The 19525-nt window shown below is 36.7% G+C and overlaps 1 protein-coding gene across 1 annotated transcript in view; it reads right to left on the bottom strand.

Moving 5' to 3' along the window:
* Nucleotides 1-19525, bottom strand: part of LOC116718581 (protein kinase C-binding protein NELL1) — a 233510-nt gene that overhangs the window by 182549 nt on the left and 31436 nt on the right. Inside the window, exons 3-4 of the mRNA XM_032560663.1 lie at nt 19369-19519; nt 4076-4246 (exon numbers count right to left, since the gene is read on the bottom strand). Coding sequence (XP_032416554.1) covers nt 4076-4246; nt 19369-19519 — 322 coding nt within the window. The remainder of the gene's footprint in view (nt 1-4075; nt 4247-19368; nt 19520-19525) is intronic.

Genomic DNA, 19525 nt, shown 5'->3' with positions numbered 1-19525 from the left:
AATCAGCTTATAACAAAACCCTTTCAATTTAACTTTTTTGATCAATCTGTGCATTTTCTGTAAAGTACAAAAATCTTCCTGCTGATTTGCCTGTTATCTAAATTACAAAGTCTGAAAAGGTAATACTTGTGAGCAGCAAGTATTCCGAGTAATGACTGACATTTACTTTGATTTAAAGTTTCTATACTAATTTAACAGCAGAATGACTCCTAATTGAACCTGATTATATCAATAAATATCCCAAAAACTTTAAATTATCTAGTAAACATAAATCAGGACAGCATGATTTATGCATGTAGTTCCTTCCAAAATTTTTATATAGTTCAAACTTATTTCACATTTCATCAACAAATATGAAGACAAGCCAAGACAAAGTAGTGCAGTTTGTTTGTTTGTTTTTTTTACAAATAGAAAATTAAAAAGGATGCCATTCATATGCATTCAGTCTCTAAATGAAAACTTTACAGAATCACCTTATGCTGAAATTACAGCTGTTAGTTTTATCATGTATGTGTATAGCAGCTTTCTACCTCTAAAGACATAACAGATTAATTTCCTTTCCTTTTAATACAAGCTGAAGATCAGTTTGATTGGAAAGAAAATACTTCCCACTTCCTTCCGCTTCACAGTTATGTCTAGTTTGTGTTCTTCTGTCAAACTATCTACCAAATCTACCAATGTGTCTGTAAGATAAAACTTTGAAATGCTCTTGGGGTTTGAACACTGCACCGTAACTCAACACAAAATAGATAGTCACTGTGACGATTAAAAGAAAAATCATTGGTCGGCAAACTTTAAACAAAGTCCTTGTGGCCTAAATCAATACAGTGTAGTTAGGGGAAGAAAACAGGCCAATTAAAATTTCAAGGCTGATGTATCTGACAACTTGCTTTAAAGAAGGGTACATTCCTAAGATTAAAGTGAGTTTTGCCATAATACAACTGGCTGTTTTTCCCTCCCTGTTCTTTTTGCAAAACTTTTGTTAAGCCAAATTAACTTTGCTGCTGAACTCAGAAACCTGGGGGAAAGTAAGACTGAAAGCAGCTGTCAAGCTTTCAATGGGATGATTAATCAACCTCAAAATCTCAACAAAAATCAAAACCTGGAAACTTCCAACTCTAGGACATCAACAGTCTTTAGTCTGTACCTATAAACCCATCCTCATAGTTTAAAGGGACTGATGCTATGCTTTTATACAGTAACTCTATTGGTCTATTTTACTTATTCCAACAAATTTAAAAAAAATAATATTAGCAGCAAAGGATAAAAGGTTGAGATCAGAAAATCAGAATTCATTTTAAATCTTTTCTGCATAACCATATCCTCCTTTGATCAGCTGACAGTAAATATATATCAGCAAAATATATTGAGGTGCTAAATTTTACCTTCATAAATCTACAATGTTTTATGTGTACATATTTCCATGACCTAACATATGGAGCACTTTGACAGAGTGGCTATAAGATTTATACATGCATTCCAGTATGACAGAGTGAAATATGAACATGTTTACTGGCAGGAGGAGAAAACACTGTTGTGTTTCCATTGACCATATAATTGTGTAAATTGGAAGGAGAAAAATAAATTTGATTAATGGAAACACAGAAAATAAAGATTAGGTTTTCTGATAAAATATTGTGGTTTATCAGCTCCATCAAAATCTGTGTATTTCACAAATGAAATACAATGGAAAAATGTTTTCACATCATACAAGTCATGTGATCAACAACTAATTGTTAATACTGGCGGGAAAGACAAAGAAGACGACTGGAAGTGGTTGGATGAAGATTGGGCGGCGTTTAATGACTTATCTCATGAACAAACTTATTCATGTGTGATTTTAATTGCACTTATTATTTAATGAAATTAGCGCAATTGCAAAATAGTGTTGTTTTGACATTAACAATAAATTTTGTGCATATTGGTAATGGAAACACAACTACTGTCACACCATAATTAAGGTTCTGTTTCCTGAAAGATGAAAGGTATTGTGACTTGACTTATTCTGGAAACAGCCAAAATGCATTTTTTGCACTTCTATTAAAACTCATGAAGAATATGGCCGGACAAATGTAAGATCTGAGACAAGACTGGCTGCCAACAAGGTGGTGAGTCGTAATGTCAGACCTGTAAAACTGGCAGAAGTTGGGTAAGTCTGCTGTCATCTGCTTTACTTTGATCTTACAGGGGAAGCCTCACAGATCAGCCCACATAAAGGTTATAATTTCCTGTGCATGTATCGGTAATATGAATGAGATGGTGAATAGAATTTGACATCGTTTGGTGCTGAGAGTCCAGTGGATCTTTAAAAATGTTCTCCACTGAGGTGTTTTTTATCCATCATTTTTATATGTGCTGACAAAAGCAAGGACTAAACTCCCACTCTTTTTGTCTAAAGCACTGCGCTTTCTTAGAGCTGCTCAGCTGGAATTAGGGTGAAAGAAATCTCTGACGATCGCAGAAAAATGTCGTCACTGTCCTATATTTGGGTAAACCAACTAAATACTAAATGAAAGATTTTTAGTTACCATTTTATAGGTACAAAGTATTCTTTAGTCCTGTTTATCATTAAACACTGCAAGACACACAAAGGTGAATATAGAATCCTATGCAACCATAGTAGCTTGGAACAGGGCACAACATTATTACAAGCGGAACGAACAATATTACATAATATATTTATTTCATTTTAGGTGATATTTCACTGTAAAACACTTTTACAGAAAGTTTTATAGCCACAGATTTTTCCATCATTTATGGATATCTTCAAGATCCGAGTAAGTTTGGATATTTTTCTACTTACTGACTCCTCCGGTAAGATATTCATGCAGCTGTGAGTATTTTAGTTGTGTTTTGTAAGAGGGCAGAAATCTGAAAGTTCTGCCAGTTTCTTTGGGTGCTTAGGGTGAGGAGCATTTCACGGACTTACTGAACCCATATCTGTAGTGTGAACCGACAGCAGGGCGAAAGCATGCAGACAATGAAGTTTCAGCAAAATATGATGAAATAAAAAAATAAAGTGCATATGGCACGGCAAAATAGCAGCAAGGAGGTCTGGTCTGCATGTACCCCAGCAGAGTTCTAATATGCAGATAAAACCCAACGCTCTGGCATAACAGAGCGAGACTCAGTAAAAATGTGTTTAAATGAAAAATTTATAAACAGACTCAGAGATTTCACTTTGAACAGTTAAGCTCTGTTTCAACCCCTACATTCAAACCACTGACAGCCAAAACCATGTGAGACTAAGCACCAAAGCAACCCATTCAATCACACAGTGAACTGCCTCCACTCTCCTCTAAAGAACAGAGTAGAAAAAAAAGGTTTTATTTTTATTCCAATTTTTGTTTGATTATTTGATGATCTGTTCTACCTAATAATACCCTGATCCAATCTTCCTCCGTTCAGCACACATAGATATCCTCAATGTATTATAGATATTCTCTGGCTTGATAATTAATTTAGAAGACAATAGCCTTATGAACGTAAAAGACATCTGGGAAAAAATCAATAATATTGACAAATCATCCAGTGCATCACGCGGCTAAAGGTGACAGAGTATTTCTACAATGATTTACACTCCTTCTTGATTTAACACATGTCCAGCAGCTGAAAAATGGGAAACTAGACCTTCCTAACTCTCAAATAGAGATGTGAGGATTGAGTAAAACTGTCACAACTAAACTGCCTATTTATAGATTAGCTGTGACAGAGTTTAATGTCCCTACCAGAGACCTGGTGAGGCAATTATATCACTGTTAGCTTTCACATCTTAAAGGATCTTTGTCAGCTGAACATGTTGAACATGCAATCCTCTGCAGAGATACAGAACGTTATATAAATATACCACCTCCCTCTCACATTCACTGTGTGCTAATTTGTCCTAGGACGCTTCCTCTTCAGCACCGTTAACAACCTGTCATTCTCACTGACACTCCAGCAAACAAATATTTACTTTGATAATCACAGACAGCTTATTAGATGTGTCAATTCAGAGGAGCGAGGTTTGGAAAAATAAGCTTTAAAAAATAAGCTTCCTTTAGTGGAAGCTATTATCTGTTCTGAATGCCGTTACCTGTTGCAGTCGACGTGCAGCAGGAGGTGGGAAGTGCTGATGGTGAGGGCGACCTTGTGCCACTGTCCGTCAGCAAGTCGGTAGGGGAATGACTCGGATCGTGGTTTGCCCTTAAAGCGGTAGTGGTAGCGGATCTCCTCTCTCACACCGCTGCTTTCCAGCTCAAAGTAACTGCAGGGCCAGAGAAGAGATGACAAATCCTTAGTTTTTCAGTGTACAAGGTCTTACGCTAAACAGATCCATTCATTATTTCATTAACATCATTTCTGAAATATCTAAGTTCTGTATGGATGCACACAAGTAGATAGATTTAGATGGTTCTTTCTCCTTGGAAAATAATATTACTATCTGCTTAATGAGAGAAAGAAAAGTTCTCTCACGTCGTATTTGACTAAATGTTTTCATTCAAATCATAAAACATTCACAGCGTCTGTTCTGAAAAAAGTGATGCCTTAGTGGCAACGAAATAAAAACTAATCTTTTTTTGTATAAAACACCATCAAAACTAAATCAAATAATAATTTGTTGAAATGGTAAAGAAAAAGAGTTGAATAAGGTGAAAATATGCACTCAGTAACTATAAAAATTTAATTTTGCCAGAGTAAAATATCGTTGCAAGTAGTGGCCCAATAGTAATACACAATAAAGGCGTTTTATGTTTCACAAAAGCAGACAAATCATTCCAGTATCAGGGCCACTGTAGATAGAAAAATTGAGTAAATTGTAACAAAAAACTAAAAATGTTTTAAATAATCTCGGAATTTTTTTAGAAAACAATGTGGAAATTTCTGAGCTTAAAAAGTCAAAAATTTGCAAGAAAGAATTTGGAAATTTTTAAGTTTCAAAAGTTGAAAATTGACTTTCTTCTAGAAAATTTCTGAGATGTCAAAATTTTTTGTTTCTTAAAAATTTTCTACTTTTTGGTGTTCCACATTTATGCTTCACATTTATACTGCAGCTGTACGACTTTTGGCTCTGGTCGCACCATGTGGTCTTTTCCACTCCACCGTTTTCATCCATGATAAATTAGAAGCTGGATAATCGCTGTGAGCTGCAGATGAGAAGCCTCAGGCAAACAGCCCTGACATTTTAGCTTCCCGGTGGCTATAAATGACCTGAAAACAGAAACCTTTATCCAGTTTGAACAAAGAAAAAAATGTCCTTGTAAAGACATACTTCCATGTTATGTAACCTGAACTGTAAGATTCCAGAAAGTCCATTCATCCACCTCTCCTTTTTCCTATTTACATATATCATTGCAGGATCACAGGAGCGCAAGTCATAATACTTCAACTAATAAACAAAGAAGTAAAATAAAAAATGGGTGTCAGCAATTTTAAGTCTGGGTTCTACAATACCCAGACTTTCCAGCCAGCAGCAATTAGTGTTGGCTAATTGCTGCGAATCAAGAATCAAGGCAACACTCCATGTGTGTTTTTCATAAGGGAATAACATAACATGATGTAAGACTAAAAAAATACATAATACTGCTCCAATAAATGCATATTTGATCCATATATAAAAGCGAAACTTTCCTTTCATTCAGTTTTTAAGAGATTTTATTTACACCTTTGTTACCCGCTTTTGCTGGATTTACTTGTGGTTTAATTTTTATTTTTTCTATACAATGACCATAAAGATGGGCAAAGTCTTCCACCATATATAAGTCCAAAAACAAACAGGAGTGGCAACAAGAACATTGTATGTTGTACATTCTTGTCAACTCAAACCGTTCTGCTCAGCTAATGACGGCACATCAACCCCCCACAAAGCAGGCTCTGTTAACGCTAAAACAATTATTACACACTAAATTAACAAGGAAATGTTTTTCCACAACATCCAATCCCATTTGCATGCATAAACGAGTGGCGGCTTCTTCACATATCTGTGTGAGAGAGGAAGAGAGAGAAGTAGAATCAGCGCATCTATGACCAGCCAGTTCGGCAGTCTTTATACAGCATGTCATCACTCTGAAATTAAATGAATACATCACTCTGTGCCTGTGCTGGGCACCGACCTGACACCCTGTCTTCATCATGCTCCTGGAGCCAGAGCCGCTGATACTTGTCAGCTGGAGAAGAATCATTTGCATCGAACGAGGAGCAAAATGAGAATGAGAGCTCTCCAGCTTCGCCTCTCCCACTGATGGAAGCCTCCTCGGGGCTTCAAGAGACCCGGAATCACCGAACGAGCAGAAACACTGTTATCCTGATTTGACTCATGAAATAATCATCAAAGACATTAACTCCACTCCACAGCTAGTGTTTATTTTATGAACTATTTAATGGTAGCTATTGTATGCCTGTGTTACAGAACAGTAATGAGAGGGGGTGGAGAGCTGCAGACTATTGGCAGGCAATAAGTTTATTATGAATAGCTCAGTCTGATGGACACAAAAATTTGGCTTGCCTCCTTTGGAGCTTTTTCTATGCAAAATATAAAAAATGAGCCTTATCTGTTTCCACAGGCTTTCTTTTATTGATGATCCTTTCATAAGAAGCATCGTGCAAAGCTGTTGTTATACTAATGGCATCTGCATGGATCTGAAATACTCCAACTGTGAGCATCTACAGCTTTCAGAATAAGAAAAATAATGTTTGCATTTCATACAAATAAAAGACATGGCTGCCAGTGTTGATGAAGGGATTGTTGTGATGCGAAAATTAAACTATTGTGGAAGTCTCTGCAGGAAAACAAACAAAAAAAAAATGCTACAGAATATAATAGTCATTTATTGCACGATCTAAAACATTTTCAACTTGTAATACGTGAAGTTTTATGATAAGATAACAAGTGAATGGGTAGGTTAGTGTTTGGACAAAAACATGCATTTACAAATCACTGAGTGAAAAACTGTAATTCAATTTCCAAATGCTTGAGCAAATATTTGCAGCACTATGGCCAAATTTAACTGTTGCCAACCAGAGTGTTTTAAAAGAAGATGATGATGATGACGATAGCAAAATAACTACAGTATAAAACTGGTAATAGCAAGGTCATAAAATGTCACACACTACTCAAAACCAGCAAACATTTACATGTAGGACAGTTTAAGAAACATATTTTCAAAGTGGTATGACTTTGCTCTGCCCATATGCCGTACCAGAAGTTAAGACAAATAGACAGATATTTATTAATAAACAAAGTTTTATTGTAATGCAGCACTCTTGCTGGATAGTGATTCTTTTTGTGAAATAGATTTAGGAGCAATTACATTTTATGTTGAGGATGAAAAGTCCCAACACCAGGATAATAAAGTGACTAATGACTGCAGCGTTAAATACCTTTCATCTAATCTCCATAAATCCCATCTCTACTTGTCACTTCACAATTTGAATTTATAGCACCGCCACAAATCTTCACCTGTGTTTCATCAACAAGCCTTTCAAGCGGGCGTGCTGTGGTGGCGTAGGGGATAGCGCGACCCATGTTTGGAGGCCTTGAGTCCTCGACGCGGCAGTCGCAGGTTCGACTCCTGGACCCAACGATATTTGGCGCATGTCTTCCTCCCTTTCCTTCCCCCTTTCCTGTCAGCCTACTTTCATATAAGGGACACTAGAGCCCACAAAAGACCCCCTGAAGGGTTAAAAAAATAAATAAAAACAAGTCTTTCAAGCTGCAGCCAATCAGGGTTGTAATATTCTTGATGTTTTATTTCATTGTGATTTTTTTTGACTAATTCAGTTAGTTTTAATAAGTCTATACAATGGGTTTGCTAGTTTTTATTAGTTATCACTTAATTATTGTTTAGTTTCAATATAGATTTTGTTAGTTTTTTCATACTATGGTACATTTTTAGGTGCAGAATTAAAAAAGGTTGAAGTATTATGCTGTGATTATGTATTTGGTGATTACGTGTTGAATACTCAACAGATGACGCCATTTTCAAAAATGTATTCAATAATTTTTGAACAACCAACTGACTGGTGCTTTATCCAAACTTTTGCTGTTGCCTTTCTGAAGAATAGCATAAATGCTGCCACTGCATTTAGACGAGTTGCATGTTATTGTTTACTTCCTGAAATCTTACAACAATGGACGGCAAAAAAAATACATTCTTTCACTTGCTATCCATAACCACGCTGCCGCAGTAGAACACTTTTGCTAACAAAATTAAGCCTGGAGATGTAGGTACTACTAAGTTAGTGCAATGCTGTACAGTCGAGAGGAAAATATCGCAGAAAAACTGTTGAACTACTCAAAATCACTCAGATTCTTCCTGTTTCTCCGTATGCTACATAAATACTCGTTGCCATAGCAACTGACTGACAACAGGTCCACTAGTGTATCAGGATCCAACACCAAAAAACACACAAACATTTCCCACACAAAGAACAGTCAGTTACAGTTTTATGTTTTGAGGCTTGATGTTTATTTTGCGATTATTGACAAGTGATCGCATCAACACATAAGTGGTTAATTATTTAACTTATTTACCTCCTCTATTGATAATCTGTCAGAGTTGGAGTATGAGTCTCATTTTTATTTTTTAACTCATCTGAAGCACACCAAATTCCGCAGCACATCTAAATGTTACGGTTGTCAGAGTCAAGTTAGCATAGCAGACCTGCTACCCACTTCCTCGCTTTTTGTCCTTAATGAAAACTTCTCACTAACCAGTAAAATGTGATACCTTTGGATCTAATTATTCAGTTGTCATAGCAAAGTACTGTGTCTCCTTTACATATACAGTACATTAGTTATGTTGACAACTGTACAGCTAAAACCAAAGGTAGTCATTGGTGAGCAGTTTTTTGGGATTTTGAGCGTTTGACGTCACTTTGCAACGTGACTGTAGATTTAATGATTAATAAAATAGGGGATCTTGTGAAGCTCCAAAGCACCGAGTATTAAGCAAACAAAGAGAGTCACATGATGGCACACTGTTTACTGAAATGAAGATTTTGGGCAGAAGGCAAGGTTCAGACACTGTGTGTGACAGCTCAGAGAAAAAGCTGTTTTGGTGACAAGTGGTCTTCATCAAAATGCAGGGGCATCATCAGTAAGAGAAAAGTTTTGGAAATGAATGCCTGCCTCAGAATGCTGGACTAGCTGTATATCATCCTGTCCTTTTCCCTCACCTCCAGTGTCACATCGCTATTTTATGGTGGGTAGCTGACAGCCAATTATCTGCTCAATAGAGAGGGTCAGCCCTCTCAGGCTCATCTCTGGTACAGGAGAAGGAAATAAGGCAGATACTACAACGGCAAAACAGACCGACGCCTTTAGATAATGGCCTGGAAAACCTGACTAGGTTTGCACACAAGGATTACAATTTAGTTGTCACAGGTTTGGCTGTCCTTGATTCAGGTTCTCGCAATGCTGGAAAGGTATTAGCAGGTAGGTGCAACTTCCACAAGTGACCACAGCTTGAGGTATACAGATCAATTTGCAGGAGAAAATCAATTCTCATTTTCACAGTCTGGACTGCGTTAAGTGGTTCATTATCAGAATAAAAGTATTGTATGACAGAGACCCCCTCTAGTTTTTGGTGTGGGCTTTATGACTGGGTCAGGTTTAAATGGTCAGATACAGGGGGATCATTATATATATATATATATATATATATATATATATATATATATATATATATATATATATATAGAGAGAGAGAGAGAGAGAGAGAGAGAGAGAGAAAATAAACATTTACAAACTTGTTTCTCTCACACAACTCTAAATACTGGTTCAGAAATTGATTAAATGAATTTTTGACTACAGTTTCTCTAAATAATTACATATGCTTCTGACAAGCTCAGTTTGGATGGAAAATGTCCAAATTTAAGATTTCTGCATGACAACTACATATTATTCTACAAATTACTGTAGAATAGAGAAACTCAAATAAGAGTCTGACTCTTGAATGGATTCCTGAGGTGTTACTGCTAATCTGAAGATCTGCTTACACTGATAACTATGATGAGGTATTAGGGTAATTGTTCATAAAAATAAATAAATAAAAAAAACTCTTGAGAGGTTAATCTCAACGTTTCTAGAAAAAGTAAAGACATTTTTTAGGTCAAAAATTCTAAATATTTGCAGATAAAAACTCACAAATTTTGATAATCTCAGAAATTTTCTAGAAAAAACTTGGAAATTTACTGATACTTAAAAAAATTGTATTCCTTTAATGACTGAAAGGATCCCTAGTAACCGATAAACCATTTCAGCCAAGGTAATTATGGTCCAGATATGATGGATTATTATGAATGCTCATTTTCAGTGCAAAAAAGGTAAATTATTAAGTGATTGTTTTGTTTTATACGTTTCTGTATGTTACAACTGTACAAACAAAGAACAGTGATGGTGTTAGGACATGAATTGTGGTGGAGTTTCACCTCAATCACCAGCAACTACCAAGGAACATGAAACTCTTCTCTGTAAAATAATTATTGCCTGGGCAAGCAGCTACAGTTTAATGTCAGAGCTCAAATTAATCTGACTGCTTGTACATCAGAGAACTGATCATCAGGAACCAAACAGCCTGGGAAGCGGACGGTTTGTACAGACTCAAACAGATTATGAGTTCATTTCAGACCAAGCCAGTTTTAATTGTAGGGTTGCAACTGTTATTTAGTAATCAAATAATCTATTGATTATTTTGACAATAACCACATAAAAACATGCCACATTTTTCATTTAACCACAAGCTGTTTAATACCATGTCAGAAATACTTGAAGAGTTTTTGCTAAAACTTATTTACAGTCCAAAGGTGTTTTTAGCTTATATGCAAAATGTATATTCCTTTTGTACAATAAGAAAACTTTTTGGAGTTACTCCTGTTAATTAATCGACTAATAAGTTAGTTGACGATTGTGAAAAATCGTTTAATCACAATTAATCCAATTAATTGTGTCAGCCCTGTTTCAGTTTGATGTTTAATCTGGCAAAAGTACGACAGTTGTAATTCATAGACGTTTTCTGAAGTTTTCTTTGGACTTAATAGGCAACTAGGAGATCAAAAACAATTTGACAAACTTCTACATAAAACTCCAATTTCAAGTGTTTTGGATAATAAACACAAAATCCTGTCCATGTTTTCTCAATTGTACATTTTTACTCTAAATGTAAAAGTATGTTCTGTATTTTTTTGTTGTTCTACAACTACAACATTCCCCTTAAAGAAATCACAGCCAGTAAGTTAAATCACAGGAGTAATCCAGGGAGCAGAGAGTGGAAACTGGTACTAAGCTAAGGTTGAGAGGGTGCGCCGCATCCCTCATCCCCACAGACCAGATCAGTCAGCCAGTGTTGATGCTGGCAGGCCGTCTCTCTACAACATTCAAATAAATTCTATCTGATGGTAGAGAAATGTTGAAAATCCACTTCACACTTCTGAAAGCAAAAGAGGAAAGGTAGACAACAACAATAAACGTTGTGCTGGCAGCACACCAACTACAATAAATATCTCTGGCCAAAACTGATAAACTACAGAGGAAGTTGCAGTTTTGGCAGGCAGGAATCCCAATAAATATTATTTTGTTCCATCTCATTGAGTTTTTCACACATGTTCTTTACATGAAAAAAAAAATCAAAAGATAAGAGTAAACTTTTTTTTTAACTTATTTACAAAACAAAAGAAATGACAAAAAAAGTAAAAATATTACAAATGAAAGCATGAGAAATCAATGCATACTTAGCATTTCTGTTTGGTAAGTGATGTAATGTTCAAGATACATTAAACATGATTGTGCTGAATAATGTATACTGTACATTTCCAATCAGTTTTTTAAGCTTCTACCAAGATGCTGACCATAAGCATCGCAAGTATTTAGGTGAATAAAATAAATTTTAAAAAAGGAGGGGCTGCTATCATCAAGATTTTTGCTTTAATGTAGGAGTGACCAGGATAAAAAAACAAATCTCGGATTGTTGGTTCGGCTTTAATTAAGTGTAACAAACCCATAAAATCAATTGTTTTTTGCTGATAAGCCATTTGTCTAGATTATTTAAGGTTCTATCTTTATGTTTATATGCTACTTTTGTGTACATTTGTTAAGTTTTGCATTACTTTTTCTTAAACTGTCCCAATAGTCAAACAGTTTTCCACAAATAATTTGCAGTCCATTTGTGAATCTGCAAATACTGAACTGCGCATAGACTGGGCTCTACCAGACAGTTAATTAACTAATTCTACAAATTTAAGTTAAAAGTGTCTTTGTCAGAATAATTTCCCTCAAGAAAAAGTCATATTTATTCATCAGTAGCTATTTATCAACACATTTAATAAAAAATCTTTTCTTCATGTATTAATGTTATGGCTCATTATAACTGATTTATTCCTACTTTATTAAGTTTCTGTTAATATTACCATGTTAAAAAGAACTGCTTTAAAAATCATAAAGTTGTATATCCAATATTTCCATCCTCAAGTACTGAATCCTGCCAACTTTGAGCTGCTGCAAATGCTGACTGATGTGTGAAATTTGTTAGGATTTAATGTCTGCCAATTGAAAAATAATTTTGCCAACAGTGTAATATTTAGCTCTTCCTGCGCTCAAAACTTTGCAACAAAGTACGGACAACAGAGTCCTTTCTCAGCACATTTTATTAAAGAGAATAACCTGTATTCTCTGTTGAATCGAGTGGCAAGGAAAGAAACGGGATTCTAGAGCTACAAAGGGAGCAGGCAAATGAACAGAGCAGCTGGATGAGCAGGCTGTGCATCTTTAGAGTTGGAGTGTTAAGGTGGGAAGACCAGCGGAGAGAGACTGAGCTTTGAGTTAGTTCATCACACAGCTTCTGCCACTTGTCGACAATGAAAGCGTTCCTGGAACCAGGAAAACTGCTGTCTAGGCAGAAATCCTCTTCTTTGTTGTATTCCACCAACTGGAGCAGCAATAAACCTTTCACCATGTTGCCTAGCGCTTGGCACAAAAAGAGAAAAAAAAACACTTCTGCTTTTGCAATAACTTCAGAGAAACGTCTCCATTCAAAAGACATTTTTGCTTTGAGGGTGAGGAGAGAAGAAGCGTAGAGAGGAGGCTATTATCATATTGTGAAAACTCAGTTAACAGAGGAGGTGGGTGGAAAGAAGGGTGGATTTGAATGTGCTGAGAGAAAGATGTAAGTAAGTAACTATAAGACAGAGAGGGGACGTGTGATTGGATTTGGCTGAGTTGTAGAGCTGCTCTGGCTGTCGGGCAGCTGGCTGAATGGTAGGCTCCAGTTTTAATGGAAACGAATGGGCACAGGCAGAGGACTCTAATAGGGCCTTCAGAGATGATTCAAGACTTCAGAGCAAATCTGCGGTCACAAAGCAACACCGGTCTGCTCAAAGCCAGTTGAGACTCTTCTCATCTCATGCAATTTAATTACTCCGCAGTACAGGGGTCTGTGTCACATGACAGCTTGCCTCAAAATAACTGCAGTCTGTTGCAACTTGGACAGATTTGAATCTGAATTTACAATTTTTCTAACACCTGACAACACAAAGTTTGAAGTAGAGAGATGGATCATAAAACTGTAACATTGCAATGAGTTTATAATGATTTCTCAACATTTTAAATGTCAAACTGCTCTAGGTTTAATCATGTTACAGAAATCTCTCAGATCAATAAAACAGGAGGAAACATGCTGTCCTACTCTTACCTTCTTCTTTTAACTGTGGTTACAATAATTTCAGTTAAAGCTGAACTATTGGATCAATCAATGACTCAATCTTTAGCGCAATTTCACTGCAAAATATTATCATTTAGTTCACCACTGCCCTCAGAAACAAGATAACAGCACAGCAACACAAAAACATGCATTTAACATAGGATTCACATTACTTGATGTTGAGGTTCATTGAATTTGTTTTAAGTAATGCTGGTTTTAAGTTAAATAGCACCTGTCTTTTTAGGGGGCTGATCACTTCTTTGCACAAAAGTTAATGCCAAAGAATAGAGCCTTCTAAGATCACTTAAAGAACATCGGAGTACCAAAAAGAGCACAGGAAGATTCAATTTCTGATGAATCCTAAAACTTCCTACATTCCTGAAAACAGAGACTGCAGCTGATTGTGGATTGGTAAAGCCAGCAGCCTCAACCACCAGGACTTCTGCAAGTAACACAACTGCTGAAATAACAGAGACAAACTTTATAATTATGCTTCATAAACGTTTGCACACTTAATATCTTGATCCTCGAAGCACGAGGTTCCCTTATACCTTGAAGCCTCTTGTATCAAGCTGCCCAATATCAGATATTTAATCTAATTTGCTGGCATGCAAAGCTGAAAACTCAACATTTACTTGTATTTTTTTTTAATGTACTATGGATCCATATTTTGTTTGCCATGTTTGTTGTTGTGTACAGGATGTTTTTTGGAATGCAACTTCTGGGCTGTGTGCAGCCAGCAACAAAAAGCAGAACACACACGCCATAAAAATGCAGCAATCAATTCAAATTACTGTCTCTCTCCTCCTCCTCTTTGTTCTCTGTCTGTGAGCACATCTGTGCTATGCAGGTATTCTGGCTCTCTTGGCAGAACAACAAAATTCAAACAGAAATCCAGCTAATACCTCTGTGAACAGACTGTACAAAAGCATGGACTTCTTTATTTTTGTTCAAGAACGCAACTAATATAAAGCAACAAGAATAAATAAGGTTGTTACTTGTTGAGTGACCACATCCACTAACTTTTACTTTTAAAAGACTCTTAAAAACAGTAACCAAAAACAATAGCTAGGTCATCAATCATTTCATTACCTAACTGCAAATTTCATCTTTAACACTGTCAGTAAGCCTGTCGTAACAACCAATTAATTAATCAAATGATAAATTGAAATTAGCTCAATAATTTCCATTCTCATGATTAATATTTTTTGTTGTATGTGGTTTTAATTTCCATTTTATTAATGTTTTATGTCATGTTTTATTTTTTATATTTAAAATGTCTTCCATTTTATGTGCGAAGTATGTTTTACAAAAATTTGACTTTATTGGTCTTTTAGAGAGGGACGGAGGATTATAAAATTATAATTACGTTACTTGAAAATGTTTTCAACAAAATCATCATTTATCGCAAAAACATTTTTGGGATAATTTATCATCCAGCAAAATGTGTTACTGTGACAGGCCTGCCAGCAAATTTTGCTTGTTGAATAATTAACAATGAAGACCTTACTGAGTTCAAAAAATATTGTGAAGCAAAACTACAATTAATAGAGCTAAAAAAATAAACTGCAAAACTGCAGTTAGAAAAACAGAATTTTTGATTGCGATATTAGCCAGAGGGCTGCCAACGGGTAAGCTCATGATAAACATCGTGTTTTTAAATTAGTTAGATTTGTTGTGTTTGTTTTTTTTTCTAATAGGAAAGTCTTACTCAACTACAAGAAATGTTTGGATTTATAAGTTCCATAAAAAGTGGGAACATCTGTGTAAACATCATTTGCGCTGCAAAACATCCCTCTCAAACCAATTGAAAGGTGGTAAATAGCTTTGAAGTTGGTATGCCTGACAACTGGGTTTGCTAGAGTGTGGCTGAGTGTCTCTAATATAACATTTGCTTAGTCCGAGCGCTCCTCTGAGATACATATGTTGCATGATGCGTGTCATTGTGCCTGGAGGAGGAGAGCTGTTCTGTCAAGTGGCCCCATTTAGCCTTGCCTCACTGTTGTTTGGTCAACCCACTGTGCAACAATGATGCCTGCAGGTTATGTCACAGAGAAAGTGAAGTCGGAAAGAAAGAGAGCGGACTGAAAATAAACTCTCAGGGTCACCTTAAAAGCACAGCCGAAGACGAGATGTGCTCCTCTCCAGAGTGCGCTTTGCAGAGTAATCTGTGCTTTTCATAGAAGTAAAGGGACTTAGTGTACACAAAAACACAAATACACAAAAACGCAAACAAGCTAATATTCTTTTTCTTAAATTAATCTTTGGGCTATTTCTTTCAGTTTTGTACATGTACAGACTTGCAGCCGATTTTTAATGGAGAGCATCTGTGAACATCAGTTTTCAAGTGTTGTAACTTCTTAATTTGATTTGAGGCTGTACTTTGACTGGGCCATTCTAACACAGTGAAGATGTGAATCGGTGCTTATGATCAGTGTTCATTTTAGACCGTCCATTTAAATACAGCAACATAAACGGACATTTAAAATACGGACAGTGGGGGTGTGCCGTGGTGGCGTAGGGGATAGTGCGACCCATATTTGGAGGCCTTGAGTCCTTGACGCGGCCGTCGCGGGTTCGACTCCCGAACCCAACGATATTTGCCGAATGTCTTCCCCCCTCTCCCTCCCCTTTTACTGTCATACAAGGGACACTAGAGCCCACAAAAGACCCCCTGGAGGGGTAAAAAATACGGACAGTGGGTCCAGCGGATCAGGAGTGAAAGCCATTCATTTAGAAGGATCTTTCCTTTAGTACTGCCCTGTATTCAGCTCCTATTGGCGGCCCATTATCTGCGACCAGCTTTCCTTTCCCTCCTGATGCTGTCAACACCATGTTTGAAGGTGCAAGTTCAGACATGTGAGCAGTTTTAGCTTTCTGAAACATAACATACAAAGACCAAAATCTTAACTTTTTTCATCTTTTGATAAAATCAAAGGTCCCTGACCTTCCTTGTAGCAAAGACTCTTTTAACTATGACTTTTTTCGTTCCACTTTTCCATGGCTGGGTGATAAGCGTTTAATGTCAGCTGTTATCAATCATTTTTTTACGAATCTGAAACACTGCCAAGCTGGTGGCACGACCTTTCCTGTTTTATCCACAGTTTTTAATCCACGCCGTTGTTATTATTTTAAAGCAGCTATGAGGTACAGTAGCAAACTTTAAACTACTGCTGTGCAAGTTACTGAATAAGTTGTTGCTAGGTAACCAGAAGTTACTCAACAGGTTGTTGCTAGATAACCAAAGAGTGAGTGAGTTAGTTGATGCCACCCACTTTGCTTAACTTGTCATGAGAGGTTGAGCAGCTAAAGGCTTTGATCTGCCTACATACCCCAGAATGCTGTGCGGTTCTGGTTCAATTAAATTATTCAATATTCTGTCAGATGCATTATCTACTGGTATTGATCACACGTTTATTGCAACATATATTGTTATTGATTTATTCTCTAGCACTATTTTTCCAAAAAGGCCAGATAAGTAAAGGTCCTGTTAGCAGATTTCGTGTATTTGAAAGTTCCAGTTTCAAAGGGGAGACCGGGCTGCAACACACCAAAAGTTTAGGATATTGTTTTAGTATCACTGGTTTAAAGTTCTCTACAACTTTACCCCTGACTTGTCATCATACCATTTGCTCACTGCTGTTCTCTAGCAAACCTCTGATGCCTTCCCACAACAGCTGGATGTGCACTCAGATTAAATTGCACAGATGGACTCTTAATGAACTTGTAAAGTGATTGGAAGACAATCTTTTAAGATAAAGAGGAAGGAAAAACAAATTTCTAAAGAATTTTGAACACCATTTTTCTTCCACAGTACAATTAGGTAATATTACAGGGGTATGCCATTTTTTTGCAAGGTTCTATTATGTAAGCCACTTTTTAACTCTGTAATCACATTTCCAACAGTGTTATGATGATGTTTACAGATTAGATTTACTCTAGAACTCATGAGACCCTGTCCAGTACAAAGCCTGTAATTGATAGATAGTTCTATTATCACACAAAAAGTTTTCAATTTGAAAACGTCCCTTAGCAATTTTATACAAGCAATTACATTTAAAGAGAATCTGATTTCTACACTTCTCTAAATGCATGCTGCTTGTGCCCTATAGGTTTGCAGTCATAGCTTTGAACACAAAAAAGCTGAAATTGTAGTAATATGAAGTACTTTATACCTTCTTAGATACCATCAGTTAACTTTTGTCAGAGTCCCACAATTCTGAAGCACATTAGCTGAAAGTGCTGCTTTTTAAAGGTTTTTGTGCTACACTCTAGAAGACCAACTCCGTCCTTAAAGGTCTGTCCATCAGCATACGGTCCATCTGGTCAGCCATTGTGTATGACTTTGATTTTGTCTTTATGCTCTGCAAACACAGCATACGAACTCATTCACAGGCTCGCTGAGCTGCATGTCTTACAGAACTGTAGGCTTTTACCTTCAGAGGGTGAGATGAAAATCAATGTTGCCTGCCCTTTAAAACAATTCACAGCTGTGGAGTTTCTCAGGGGGCTGGAATGAGCTCACTACTCCCTCTTTTATATGTCTTACAGCATGGAGTTCTGCAGTAACAATCCGTCCACTCCCTCAATTTCTTTAAGACCCTAATTAACCAAATAAGTCTTACAGATGGTTTATCTTACTCAAAAAAAGATATTTTCTGAACTGGATGTTTATGGTAGCTCATTATGAAATAGCACATTCTAGTTGGGCTTCCACACTTTTACTGATTCACTTCTAAATACACGAAATGCAGCACATTGTTTGGTAGTTCACCCCTATGTTCTTTTGACTGAAAATGTGAACTAGGCAACATTCAGCTCTGAGTATACGTGTAGAAAAGCAACATGATTCCAGTCAATCAGTAATACAGTTTGACTTAGACTAACATTTATGTAAACATGCATTCCACTTCACTTAAAGGTGACTAATTATGCTTCCTTGAACAGATTAGGATAGGTCTACGGGATATACAAAACTATTTTTTGTACAAAACATTCTTAGATAAGATTTTAGTCTGATCAGTTCTGCCCATTCTGAGCTACTTTCAGAATGAACTGTCGCTATAAATCCAAATAAGCTGCTGCTTTCCACGCCCCGCAACTCAATGTTCACTTGCAGGTGAAAATAGCTGCAAAAAGACACACAATTACACAACTGTACATATTTGAAAAGCAGTAGAGGCACAACCAACAAAAATGCAGCAAGTAGTTTCTGAATGGTAGATCATCAGCAATCTATGTACTAGGGGTAAAACAAGCTCACCAAACATTCTGGAAAATAGGTTGTTAAGTGACAGGTGACGCTGCTGGCTGTGGTTGCTAAGTAACGGGCTGGGTTTTGCTGGGGTTGTAGGTCAGGGGCAGTGCCTGCAAATTTGTAACTTTACATTCTGGAGGTTTTTGAAACAACTCATTTTCCAAAAGACACACAAAAAAAACATTAACTTATTGCCAAAAGATGTCTTCTTTTTTTTTTTTTAAGCAGTTGGGCTGTTTTTAGAAGCAGTAGTTTCCCAAATGGAAGATTTGTGAATTTTGCATTATACGTCACCCTTAACATTTCAAAAAGCTTCAAGCAAGACAAGCGATGCACTTTGAGTTCCATTGAAAATGAACGCACTCTGTATTACATGCAAGATAATATTTTGGGAATGAGAGCAGCGGGACAATTAGCAGAGGATAACAGATGGATTACCTGTGCTCTGACTCGTGGATTGAGAATATGACTCCCGATGTGGAGGACTTCTGCTGGATGGTGGCCAAGAAGGTGAATTCACTTTTACTCCTGAACAGTTGCACCACTCTTTCTGTGATGTGTGGTGGTCCGTGAACTGCCCTCCCAACATCTACAG

Source organism: Xiphophorus hellerii, chromosome 4, assembly GCF_003331165.1.
Source record: "Xiphophorus hellerii strain 12219 chromosome 4, Xiphophorus_hellerii-4.1, whole genome shotgun sequence".
In the NCBI taxonomy this organism is placed as follows: domain Eukaryota; kingdom Metazoa; phylum Chordata; class Actinopteri; order Cyprinodontiformes; family Poeciliidae; genus Xiphophorus; species Xiphophorus hellerii.
Note: the sequence above shows the minus strand (reverse complement) of the source record. Positions and strands in the feature narration are given on the sequence as shown.